The sequence below is a fragment of the Nomascus leucogenys genome, chromosome 8, assembly GCF_006542625.1.
Source record: "Nomascus leucogenys isolate Asia chromosome 8, Asia_NLE_v1, whole genome shotgun sequence".
Classification (NCBI taxonomy): domain Eukaryota; kingdom Metazoa; phylum Chordata; class Mammalia; order Primates; family Hylobatidae; genus Nomascus; species Nomascus leucogenys.
In genome coordinates this window covers 21,051,957-21,065,052 of record NC_044388.1, presented here as the reverse complement: position 1 = coordinate 21,065,052, position 13,096 = coordinate 21,051,957, and the positions used below count along the sequence as shown (strand labels likewise).

Genomic DNA, 13,096 nt, shown 5'->3' with positions numbered 1-13,096 from the left:
TTGGTGTGGATGCAGTGAAAAGGGGAACACTTTACACTGTCAGTGGGAATGTAAACTAGTACAACCACTATGGAAAACAGTGTGGAAATTCCTTAAATAACTAAATCTACCATTTGATCCAGCAATCCCACCACTTAGGTATCAATCCAGAGAAAAAGAGGTCATTATGAGAAAAAGATACTGGTACACACGTTTATAGCAGCACAATTTGCAATTGTAAAAATATGGAACCAGCCCAAATACGCATCAGTCAATGACTGGATAAAGAAAATATGGTATTGGCCAGGCGCGGTGGCTCACGCCTGGAATCCCAGCAGTTTGGGAGGCTGAGGTGGGTGGATCACCTGAAATCAGGAGTTTGAGACCAGCCTGGCCAACATGGTGAAACCCCATCTCTATGAAAAGTACAAAAAAAAAAAAAAAAATTAGCCAGGTTTGGTGATGCCTGCCTGTAGTTCCAGCTACTCTGGAGGCTGAGGAGGATTGCTTGAACCTGGGAGGTGGACCTGACAGTGAGCCAAGATCGTGCCATTGCGCTCCAGCCTGGGTGACAAAAGTGAAACTCCATCTAAAAAAGAAAAAGATAACTAAAAATTACAAGGCTATGTAGTATTGATACTCTTTTGCAGGATTATGAGAAACAGCTATAAAATGCCATTCCAAAAAGATATAACTTCTGTAAACACTGAGTATCATTTTTCTTTTGAAAAGAAGGTCTCCTAAGTAGTAAAACTGCTAGAAAACCTAGTCAATAGTGTCAAGAGTATCACTTACACCATCGTTACTTATTTTCATTAAGTCCTGAGAGCACAAGTAGCTATACTTATTACATTTAACAGAAAATATAGCTATGGCCATAGAGAGATGGGTTTTTCACCGTAGGTGGCTTTTGGTTTATATTTTTGAGATGCCATGGGAGAACTAAATCCTGTGCAAGCTGATTGGAGTGACTGTTTTCTAAATTCTCCTAAGGACAGAATAGCTAGCACAGTGGTAGATGCATAGGAGAGAACTTAACTTAGCACATACAGTACTACCTTAGTGCTTCATTACCTCACTGAACCTAGGTTAAGAAAGACTGCTTCAGGTTAAATATCCCAGACTCCCCAACTCTCCTTCAGTGACATAGTTTCCACACCACCTCCTACTAGCTGGCTGTCTCAATCTGTCTCTACTACTATGATTTATGACTGTCATTCTTTAAGAGTAGCATATAGTTCAGCTCTGTGTAAGTACTGCATATTTTTCTGAATAAATGGATATCCGAGTATTAGGAGTTGGGTTTTTGTTTGTTTTTGTTTTTGGTGTGCGTGTGTGTGTGTGTGTTAAAAAGCCACACTGCACTACTGGAGAGCATACGACTTGTATTTTAACCTGATAAGGAATTACATTTTAGGTCTATCAAGATAACTGAGTTTAAATTCTGTTACCACATGAGATATTGTGTGGTCCCTCCAAGCTTTGTGTTTATTTGCAAATATGTTAAGCCCTTGTTTTTCCTGTGCTTTCCTTCAAATCAATGGTAAGAATTGCTTAAAAAAAAAAAAAAGAACCAAAGGGGAAAACTGGTCCTGTGGAGCCTCTTCTATACTGACCCCATGGTAATAATAAATACTCTCTGAGTACAGTTGTTTAACCTTCAGTCATTATCCCATATTTCATAATCTCATTTGAATTAATGTCTTGGAATGTTTACTTAGCTTTAAAAAAAAATCAAGACACACCAGCAGCATTTCTTACACATTCCCTCTAATAACTGAAAATTTAGAATTTAGATTACTATAATAATGTTTTTTGTTAATAAAATCATCTGTGCCCTTGGTTATCCCCACATTATTTTCTGTGTGCTTATGATGATATACTGATAATGTGATGTAGAATTATCCTAGGGTATGACATCAGGCTGTTTAATTTGTAGTTCTAGAAATTCACCTCTTCTTTTTTAATGTCTCCAGCCTTTAAGGATTTTCTTCAGTTTTCTCTGAATTTTCAAAGATCACTGCTATTGTGATCTGACATGTTTTTTTTTTTTTTTTTTTTTTTTTTTTTTTTTTTTTTTTTTTTTTTTTGAGATGGAGTCTCACTCTGTCGCCCAGGCTGGAGTGCAATGGCGCAATCTCGGCTCACTGCAAGCTCCGCCTCCTGGGTTTACGCCATTCTCCTGCCTCAGCCTCCCAGGTAGCTGGGACTACAGGCGCCCGCCACCCCGCCCGGCTAATTTTTGTATATTTACTAGAGACAGGGTTTCACCATGTTAGCCAGGATGGTCTTGATCTCCTGACCTCATGATCCGCCTGCCTCGGCCTCCCAAAGTGCTGGGATTACAGACGTGAGCCACCACACCAGGCCTGTGATCTGACATGTATTACTCTGAGTAGGAAATAGTGGACTCAGGGTTCACACCTTGATCTGTCTTGATACTCTAGTGTCTTAATTGCTATGTTTATTGCCTAATTTAGGTGCCCACTTACCTACGCTTACCTACTGTGAACCAGATTTGTTCTTGCTTTTTAGTGAAACAAAAAAGTAGAATTGATTTTCCTGTTTTTACTAATGGAACATAAGTATTTCCCAAACTTTCCAGAAGCTTTAATGTTTGTATTGTGAATTCCAAAATGGGAGTGAATCAGGCAAGGCTGACATCTCTAGTATTCTGTGTTTGCCCAGTTTATCCAATTACAAATTGTTCATTTTATTTTCAATTATTTATTATATCCACTAACATACCTACTAACATTTCCCAATATAGTGTTAGTTTTAGATCCCCCAAGTTACAATGTACTCTTCTCAGAGGTGAGGATCAGGAATCTTGATAGTGTTTATACCTTGTTTTCCATAATTTTGTGAGTATTCATATATGTATTCTTCTTTCCATACTCCTTTTTAAATTGAAATATAACTTACAATTAAAATGCATGAATTTTTTAGTGTACACCCTTAAGTTTTGCCAAATGTATACACCTGTGTAACCTTTATCCCACTCAAGATACAGAAGATTTCTATTACCCCAGCAAGTTCCCTCATGTCCCTTTTCAGTCAGTCTTCCCTGTCCCCAGAGGCAACCACTGTTCTGATTTCTCTCAGCATAATTTCCCTTTTCTAGAACTTTATAAAAATGGAATCATACAATATGTATTCGTGTGTCACGACTTCTCTTGTTCAGCATTTTTGAGATTTATCCATGTTTCATGCATTACTGGTTCATTTTCATTGCTGAGTAATAGTACAGATACACTGTTTATCCATTTTTCTGTTAATGGACGTTTGCATTTCTGGTTTTTGGTGGTTAGGAATAAAACTGCTATGAGCATTCTTGGATGGATTTTTAAAAACTTTCTTTTGGATAAATCACTGTTGTGGAATTGTGGAGTGATAGGCCTCCATATATCTTTGATTAGCTGACTGACTTCCCTACCAATTTGATAGATAACTGGGCATTTCTTCAGTCTTTTGCCATCCCTATTAAGTACTGGTGCTATTTCCCATGTTTCAAACGGTTCTGACTACTTTTGATTTCAGAGGCCTAAAATGGTATGGGTGATTCATGGCTAATAGTATTTTGTTCAGTCTTCCTTGATGCTCTGTATATTTATAGCTATTTTCACTTTCTAACACTTTTCATGTACATTAGTTTATTGTGCTTTATAGCATACTTGAAAAGAGTGGTAGGCAGATGTTATTTCCCCCACCCCCATCTCCTTTACAGGTAAGAACATTTAGGGTTAGTTTAGGACTTGAATAGTATGCCTTGTAAATAATAGAATTGACATCAGAACCTAGATTCTGTTTTGGTCGTTTTCATTTTCATATCTAGTTTGGCATTCATTTACTGCTGCTGGAAGTCAGGGACCCCAAACGGAGGGACTGGCTGAAGCCATGGCAGAAGAACATAAACTGTGAAGATTTCATGGACATTTATTAGTTCCCCAAATTAATACTTTTATGATTTCTTATGCCTGTCTTTACTGCAATGTCTGAACATAAATTGTGAAGATTTCATGGACACATCACTTCCCCAATCAATATTCTTGTGATTTCCTATGCCTGTCTTTACTTTAATCTCTTAATCCCATCATCTTCGTAAATTAAAGATATACGTCGCCTCAGGACCCTTGTGATGATTGCATTAACTGCACAAATTGTTTAAACAATATCAAATCTGGGCACCTTGAAAAAAGAACAGGATAACAGCGATGTTCAGGGAACAAGAGAGATAACCATTAGGTCAGGCTGCCTGAGATGCCTGAGAGCCGGGCGGAACAAAGTCATATTTCTCTTCTTTCAAAAGCAAATAGGAGAAATATCGCTGAATTCTTTTTCTCAGCAAGGAACATCCCTGAGAAAAAGAATGAGTTCCTAGGGGGAGGTCTCTAAAATGGCCACTCTTGGAACATCTGTCTTCTATGGTTGCAGATAAGGGATGAAATAAGCCTCAGTCTCCCATAGTGCTCCCAGGCCTGTTAGGACGAGGAAATTCCCACCTCATAAATTTTGATCAGACCAGTTGTCTGCTCACAAACCCTGTCTCCTGATAAGATGTTATATCAATGACAATGTGTGCCCAAAACTTCATTAGCAATTTTAATTTTGCCCGGTCCTGTGATCTCGCCCTGCCTCCATTTGCCTTGTAATATTTTATTACCTTATGAAGCATGTGATCTCTGTGACCCACACCCTATTCGTACACCCCCTCCCCTTTTGAAAATCACTAATAAAAACTTGCTGGTTTTGTGGCTTGGTCGTGTCTCCCCCAGACACCCAGCCTTAAAATTTCCCTCTTTTGTACTCTTTCCCTTTATTTCTCAGACTAGCCGACACTTAGGGAAAATAGAAAAGGACTCACGTTGAATTATTGGAGGCAGGTTCCCCAGATAATTTACTAAAAATTAGGATTATCACTGAAAGAAGAAAAAATTTGCTGAGTTTAGTTCTGATTATATTGCTTAATGTTGATGGCATACTGAATTCCTTGGAATCCTGCCATGAGTCCAATTTGTAGAGGTAGTGTTGTGATGTTTTCCATGCGCTTCTGGGAGATAAATCCCTTGGACATCAGACTCTTAAATTGCCTTAACTTTCTCTCTAAGCAGCACTGCAAAAACAACCTTGTATATGTTGTGTCTTTTTTTTTTTTTAATGAAATCGATCCTAGTGATTTTTCATTTTGTAAAATATAGCATGTATAATACATTGAGAAATAGTATGTTTTTAATTTTTATATATGCAATGTAAAAAATCTATTAAAATTGTTCAAAGAGCCAGGTGTGGCTCTATGACTGGCTCACGTTTGTAACCCCAACACTTCGGGAGGCCAAAGCAGGAGGATCACTTGAGGCCAGGAGTTTGAGACCAGCCTGGGCAATGTAGCAAGACCTTGTCTCTACAAAAAAATTAAAAAATTAGCCAGGGGTGGTGGCATGCACCTGTAGTCCTAGCTACTCGGGAAGCAAAGGTGGGAGGATCACTTAAGCCAAGGAATTTGAAGTTACAGTGAGCTGTGATTGCTCTACTGCACTCCAGCCTGGGCAACAGAGCAAGATCCTGTCTCTTAAAACAAAACCAAAAAACTATTTATTCAAAGTATAAATTGTATCTTGTTACCTAGAAAAATAAGATACAAGAAATGAATGTTTTTGAATAATAGTTGTCAGTATTTCTTCTTGCACATTTTGATAGGAATGTTTATGCATTTAATGGTAGGGTAAGGAAAGGGAATGTTTGATCTTGATGCATCTTATATGGCTCTGAGTACTCTGAGTATCGCCTTTACATTCAAAATATTTTGTTTCCTTGGGTAAATTCCTACTTGTTTATAGTGAGTTCTATGAGAGCTTTTTTATTTTCTTCATATGTAGATACATATTTATACACACATGCACACTATATATAGAAATAATTTCTCAAACTCTTTAACTCATTCATCTTTTATAACTTTTATCTTCATATGTTTTAGGAAGCAGTTCAGGTACTTTTGAAGCATTCTGCAGATGTTAATGCTCGAGACAAAAATTGGCAAACCCCTTTACATATAGCTGCTGCTAATAAAGCTGTAAAGTGTGCTGAAGCTTTGGTACCTCTTCTGAGTAATGTAAACGTATCTGATCGAGCAGGGAGGACTGCATTACATCATGCAGCTTTCAGTGGACATGGTGAGGTAGGTGGCATTCAATTAGACCATGATTTTTCTCTCCTTCTGTCCACCCCCCAGTTATTAAAGAACTTGCATTTTTGCATAGTAAAGGCATATAGAACTATTTATCTTTCTCATTTTTGTCTAATTTTGCCTCCTTTTATAACTTTCTCAAATTTAGAAATGTATGTAGTAGATACTACCTGTGCACAGTCAACCTGGGGTGACCAAGGAGAACACTACCAACTCTTAACACAACAGGAAAAGTATGTTCTATTATTGTGGGAGGAAAAATATGTGAAGACAGAGATATGTTATTGTTCTTCCAGAAGTAAATGGCAAAGGAAGGCAGAATTTAGAAAACATGCTTTTTAGTAGTTTAACATTTAGTCAAGATAATACTTTAGTGACAGAACCATCAAAACAATTTAAGAAAATTGCTATTTATCTTACACAACGAACATTGTCTGTGCTAGGTGTCATAGCAAAGATTGGGGTTTATGTGTACACCAAAGATTTAGAGAAGGTAACAGAAGAACCTTTGAAGCCAACTTGTCTAGTCTTTCATTTTTGTTGCAGGGATAGGAACTCATAGGTAAAGTAACATTCCCAAGATTCTGTGGCTGGGAGCTAGTGGCTGCCATGTCTTTTTCAAAGTAATTCCCACTTATCTACAGAGGATATGTTCCTGGACCCCCTATGGATGCCTGAAACATTGGATAGTACCAAACCCTATAGATACTGTGTTTTTTACTATACATACTGATGATAAAATTTAATTTATAATTTAGGTACAGTAAGAGATAATAATAATAAAATGGAACGATTTTAATACAAGTTACATGAATGTAGTCTGTCTCTCAAAATATCCCACTGTAACTGTAGTGTAGTCACCTGTTTTCAGACTATGGTTGACGGCAGGTAATTGAATGCAGAAAGTGGAACTGCAGATAAGGGGAGACTACTGTATTTTTCTGATTTTCCATTATAAAGAATCCTTGCCTCCACTGCAGTTAAGGTTACAGATGTATCCCTATTTGAAATCACAGTAGCCTTCCAGTGGAGAAATTATTGTAAATATGGTTAGTTGCAATTATTATTTTTGGTACATTGTGAGGTAAGCAGACTATGCAGTGACCTTCAGGTATAATTATATTGTAGGCACTGTGTTTGTGTTTGAATTAAATTTAAGACATTTCTAGAGTGAGAATGCACTTTTAACATTTTGGACTATGAATAGGAACAAAACCTCTTATTAAATATTTCAGCCTTAGACTTGCCAAATTTGTACTTGGTTCATAAAATACCAAGGCACAAAGTGGCATCCTAAAAAGGTACTGATGTCTGACCTCAGTAGTACCCACAGTTAACCGTTTTTTCATGTTTTGTCCTGTTATGTTAAATGACCTTCAGTATTTAGTCTAGCTCCTTCTGTTCAGCAACTGCAGAAATTTAGTGCCAGAGAAATTGAGATAAGTAACTGTCACAAATGTACATTCATAGACAATTGTGCTTCACAATTTTGGTGACACTGTGTTTACTTTTATTCCAGATGGTCAAACTACTCTTGTCTAGAGGTGCCAATATTAATGCTTTTGACAAGAAAGATAGGCGTGCTATCCACTGGGCAGCATATATGGGTATGTACTTTTTAAATTTAGTTTTTGATATTATATATTTAGAAAAGTTGTACATTTTAAGTTCTTGCTGTTTGTATAACATTTGTCTTTAAGGGTACTGAAAAGCTACACAGTATCTGAGTTTGATGCCCAGGTAGAACAACCCTGGTAATGGGGGAGGTTTGGAGTACACTGGGTCCAGTTCATCTAAAAGCTGTTTGAAATTAATTCCATTTACCTTTAAAGGAAGAGATGTCCCAGACACAGGCCTGGAATACATAATTTAGGATTGATGTTTACTAAAGCCCATTCTCATACCCATTTTTGTTTGTATGAGAATATTAAGGTAAAAGTAACAAAGCTGCATTAGGAAGCCTATTATTTAGGGCCAACCAGTGGGTTAAATATGTATTATCATGTTTGATTTCTATAATAGTAAATTTATAGAAAGAAACTGGGGCTTGGAATACAGACTTTTTTGCTGTAACATAATATGTATGTTCTTAAAAAATCTTATAGTCTGCAAAATTGTACTCTAAAACTAATAGAGCTCATAGGAATAATAGGCCTGGGGTAGACCACCCAAAACCTATGCAACTGTGTGACCACAGCACTAACAGAAACATTAATTGGTTCTTGCAGAGACGGGGAGGCAAATCAGCCTATTACAGGATATTTTTAAATGCACAAAAATAGCAGAATAGAAATGCTCGCTTCTGGATGCTAAAACTGCAGAGGAAAGTAGATCTCTGAGTGTAGAGGAAGTATACCTTGCCATAAATCCTTGAAGTCTTAGAAGACTGGGGTTGTGCCTCTGGTAAGAAGCCATGGATGTAGACATTCATTTTTCAAGGTTCTTAAAACAGCTGAAATAACTCACTTTGCAGCCATAGAGCTCAGGGCTTTTTTTCTTCCTGCCAGAGGTTATAATCCTGTGCTTCTGCTATTTTAACTCCTGGGTAGGAAAAAGCACATATGAACTGACATGTTTTCTATGTAATACTTGTATCATTCCCTGATTTACCAGTCACATTACCTGATTACAAAGACATCTAGCTAACCACTTTTCTTAGAGCCATAGCTTATCCTCATTACTTTTTTTTCTTGGTTTTGTCTTTTCTTGACTCTCATTTAAAAATAAAAGATTAACAGAAGATTCGATGGAGGAATATTAACTCAAGAACTATATAGTCCATCCCTCATATATGTGGAGGATTGGTTCCAGGACCACCTGCTTATACCCAAATCCTTGCATATGGAAGTCATATAGTCGGCCATGGGGAACCCATGTGTAAAAAAAGTTGGCTCTCCGTGTATGAGCATTTCACATCCCCTGAATACTGTATTTTTGAACCACATATGGTAGAAAAAAATCCATATATAAGTGGACCCACACAGTTCAAACCTTTGTTATTCCAGGGTCAACTGTATAATATGTAAAATAGATACAAACCAGTTATAATACACTCTTTCTAGATAGATAAGTCTATACATAACATGTCTGTATATATCATACCAGTTATAGATACCCACAAGGCCCAGGGAAATCCTATGCCTATAATGAAAACAACCAAAAGCAGTAGAATCCTTTTTTTTTCTTTTTAAAGAAAAGTTTTGAAAATCTTTATTCAATTCCAGTATAGTTACTCTGAAAAAAAAAATTCTACATGGGTATACTAAATTGAAGATCATGAAGTACAAAACCCACTCTCATTACCAATAAAACATTTAAAATAAGGTGTCAACACTGATTTTTTACAAAAGCAACAGCATTCATGCATCAGAGACCTTACCGTATCTCTCTCCTTTGTATCAGAAAATTACTACATTTTGAGAAATGATATCAATTGAATAGATGAAATATTATCACTGAAGAATAGTCATAAAGCATGATTAATTTTAAGAAATGGTATTTAAAGAAAACATTAAAATGCCTTCAGTATTTCTAACAGTATGTCCACAGAAAAGAATATAGTCAGAATTAAGCAGATAAATGATGAAGTTGGGAATAGACGGTGATATGTCATTTTTCGTTTCTTTTTCAATAAGCTCCAGAAGGCAATCCCAGATCAGCTCAACACAACCAAAGTGAGCATGCTGATTTCCCACTCTTGCTTATCTCCATATGACAGTATTTCTCCTTCAAAAAGGTTCTTCAGTAGTTCGTAAGAGTATTTCAGAGGTCCATGGTGACCAAGAAGCTGAAGTAATCCATAGTTAGCAAACATGTAATACTGGAGATGTGTTTTTGTTTTTGTTTTTGTTTGAGACAGAGTCTTGCTCTGTCACCCAGGCTAGAGTGCAGCGGCACGATCTCAGCTCACTCAAGTCCACCTCCCAGGTTCAAGCGATTCTTGTGCCTCAGCCTTCCGAGTAGCTGGGATTACAGGCACCTGCCACCACACCTGGCTAACTTTTTCGTATTTTTAGTAGAGACACAATTTCACCATGTTGTCCAGGCTGATCTTGAACTCTTGACCTCAGGTGATCGGCCTGCCTCTGCCTCCCAAAGTGCTGGGATTACAAGTGTGAGCCACTATGCCTGGTCTGGAGATGTCTTAAAGCAGCCATCTACTTTTTCTTCTAATACTTTCCACATATCTGCTACAAGGATTTGGGCTTGTTTGTAAAAATAAACTTTTTTCCCCTCAAATCAGAAAAAAGCGTGCCTCCAGACGTTTTCAACAGAATTTTCCTGGCTTCATCGAGAATCCAGTGCCTCTCTTCTGTCAAAGGCATGAGAGGAAAACGTTTGTTTCAGAATGAAATATATGCCGAACTTGATCTAGGGTTAACTGTGGCATACTATGAGGTACTAGTAGTTGGTGTCCCTTTGCCGAAGGATCTGTTGACTGCCATGACTGCAGGGACCAATACCATATGTTCTCCCCCATACCTCACAACACACTTTTGCTTGTCCTGCTCTGACCAAATAGGAGATAAGGTTAAGTGTGTCTGTCAGTGAACACTGAGTTGACCGTGGTCTTACCAGCTCCCCTGGGATTGGGATTTAGCTCATGAAGCATCTTCCACCTCTCCACATACAGTTCTGGCCCCTCCACCTTGGCCAGCAGCGGTTCTGCCACCCTGTATATGTATGCCTCTGCTTTCAGTGAGCACATCCTAACTGTGTTCTGCAGTGAATTTAATTTACTTCCCTGGGTGTTAGAAGACTGTACATTCTCCCCCTCTCCTTTCAGACTGTGGAGTGATGCTTTTGACCTCCACTGGGGCAAACTCTCTTTCCTTTCTAAGCGGGCAACATCCAGAGTCCCTCTGTACTTCAGAGTTTCTACCCACTATGGGATCATCACCCTAAACAGGGTCCTGCTCTCTCCGGGAGTAGCACTGAGAACTGAGCGCAGCTAAGGTACAGCCTTTCTCCCATCACACTTGCATGACTAGGAAAATGTAGCCATGCACTGGGCAGAAGCCCGAGAATCCATATTGCATTGCAGCTCTGACCTTTAGTGTGAGTGTAAAGGAAGATAAAAAAAAAAAAAATGTAACATCCTTTTCAAATGTCCCCTCCCCACCCCACCCCACCCCTTTTTTTTTTTTTTTTTTTTTTTTTTTTTTTTTGGAGACAGTTTCATCCTTGTTGTCCAGGCTGGAGTGCAATGGCGTGATCTCGGCTCACTGCAACCTCCACCTCCCAGGTTCAAGCAATTCTCCTGCCTCCGCCTCCCAAGTAGCTGGGACTACAGGCACCTGCCACCACGCGCAGCTAATTTTTGTATGTTTAGTAGAGATGAGGTTTCACCATGTTGACCAGGCTGGTCTTGAATTTCTGCAAATGTCCCTATTTTTAAAGCTGAAAGCTTGGTTCATGGTGGTTTATACCAAAGATATGTGCCGCTAGTTATGTACTGGGCCATTTTCTTGTGTTAATTGAAGGTAATAGCCAGAAGCAAGTTCCGTATTGCATCCTGAGGTCCCTTTCTCACAGCCTGTAGTTTTTCATCTTGGTCTTTCTGAATATTCTGGTGTGGCTTACTCTTCAAGACAGGAACAACTAGGTTATGTGATGTAAAGCTGTACATCTTACGTTAAGAGGCTTACATGGTAAGCAGAGTGCATCAGGGCTTTTACCTACTAAGAATTAAGCTTGACTAAACAACTGTTTTCATACAACTGAAGGCCAGGGGGATTTTGCAGGTTGCCTCTAGTTGAGCTCCCAGAATAGTTGAATGTGTGTATTTCAAGGGGGCCAGAATGGCTTTGTTGTTTCTCACCCGCTAAGTGTCACTTTTTAGGCATCTCAGTTGAAGTTGAAAAAGATATTCTGTGTTTCTTGGACCTCACCACAAGTTTTAGTCAATTTTGTGCTACTAAAATTAAATGTCATAGACTGGGTAATTTATAAAGAACAGAAATTTATTTCCTCACAGTTCTGTAGGCTGGGAAGTCCAAGATCAAGGCACTAGCATCGAGTGAGGGCCCTCTTGAAGCATCACATTGTGGGGAGTCAAATTCATCTTTTTTAAAGTTCCCACCTCTTAACACTGTTGCCTTGGGGATTACACTTCCAACATATCAACTTCAGAGGACACATTTAAACCATAGTACCATATAGCACTGCCCATTTAATTTATGAGCATAACCAGGCAGAGATTTATAATTATCCTTTTTCTGTCTCTTCCTTCCCTGAAGCACAGAATAAGATGAATATCGACATATAGCTTCTAAAACTGTTCAGCCATTCTAGGTATACAGGATTAAAGAGTTAAATATGTGAAAGTAAGAAGCTATTGACTGGTCACCTCTCTTACAGACAAACCTAAAGTACAAGCATTGTTACCTCTAGGTTATATTCAGAGAATTCATCAATGTTATTGTAAGAGACATTGGGGATTATGTGTAGTCTTGTAATTTATTTATCCCAGCTTTCCTTATTAGCCCTGGCCTTCCATTTCCTGGTTGAGGCTCCGTTAATTTCCTTTTAGGCCCCACTTCTTATACTTACGCTATTGAATTATTTGTCATTGTTCCCTAGCGCCCCACCTCATCTCCAAATGAATTGATCATTTTCTTCTTCCACCTTGTGCTTGCTCCTGCCATCAACCTTTGTCAAGATCCCTTTACACATTCATCTTTCCTGTTGCTTTCAGTACTTTTTGAAATAGTCAGCCAAGTTTAACTTCAAATTACCTTATTGTGATGACTTTGACACAGAAGGTACTGAATAAATACTTTTTACCTTGGGCTGGGCATGGTCGCTTATGCCTGTAATCCCAACACCTTGGGAGGCCGAGGTGGGATGATCCTTGAGCCCAGGAGTTGAAGACCAGCCTGGGCAACATAGTGAGACCTTCTCTCTACAAAAAAAAAAAAATTTAATATTAGC

The 13,096-nt window shown here is 38.4% G+C and overlaps 1 protein-coding gene across 9 annotated transcripts in view; it reads left to right on the top strand.

Moving 5' to 3' along the window:
* ANKRD28 (ankyrin repeat domain 28) overlaps positions 1-13,096 on the top strand; it is a 194,319-nt gene that overhangs the window by 121,525 nt on the left and 59,698 nt on the right. For all 9 annotated transcript variants that reach the window (XR_004031290.1, XM_030816861.1, XM_012508548.2 and 6 more), the window contains 2 exons: positions 5,954-6,154; positions 7,683-7,770. Coding sequence is in view for 8 of the 9 variants with exons in the window: in XM_012508548.2 (XP_012364002.1) it covers positions 5,954-6,154; positions 7,683-7,770 (289 nt within the window). In the remaining variant the exon portion in view is untranslated. The remainder of the gene's footprint in view (positions 1-5,953; positions 6,155-7,682; positions 7,771-13,096) is intronic.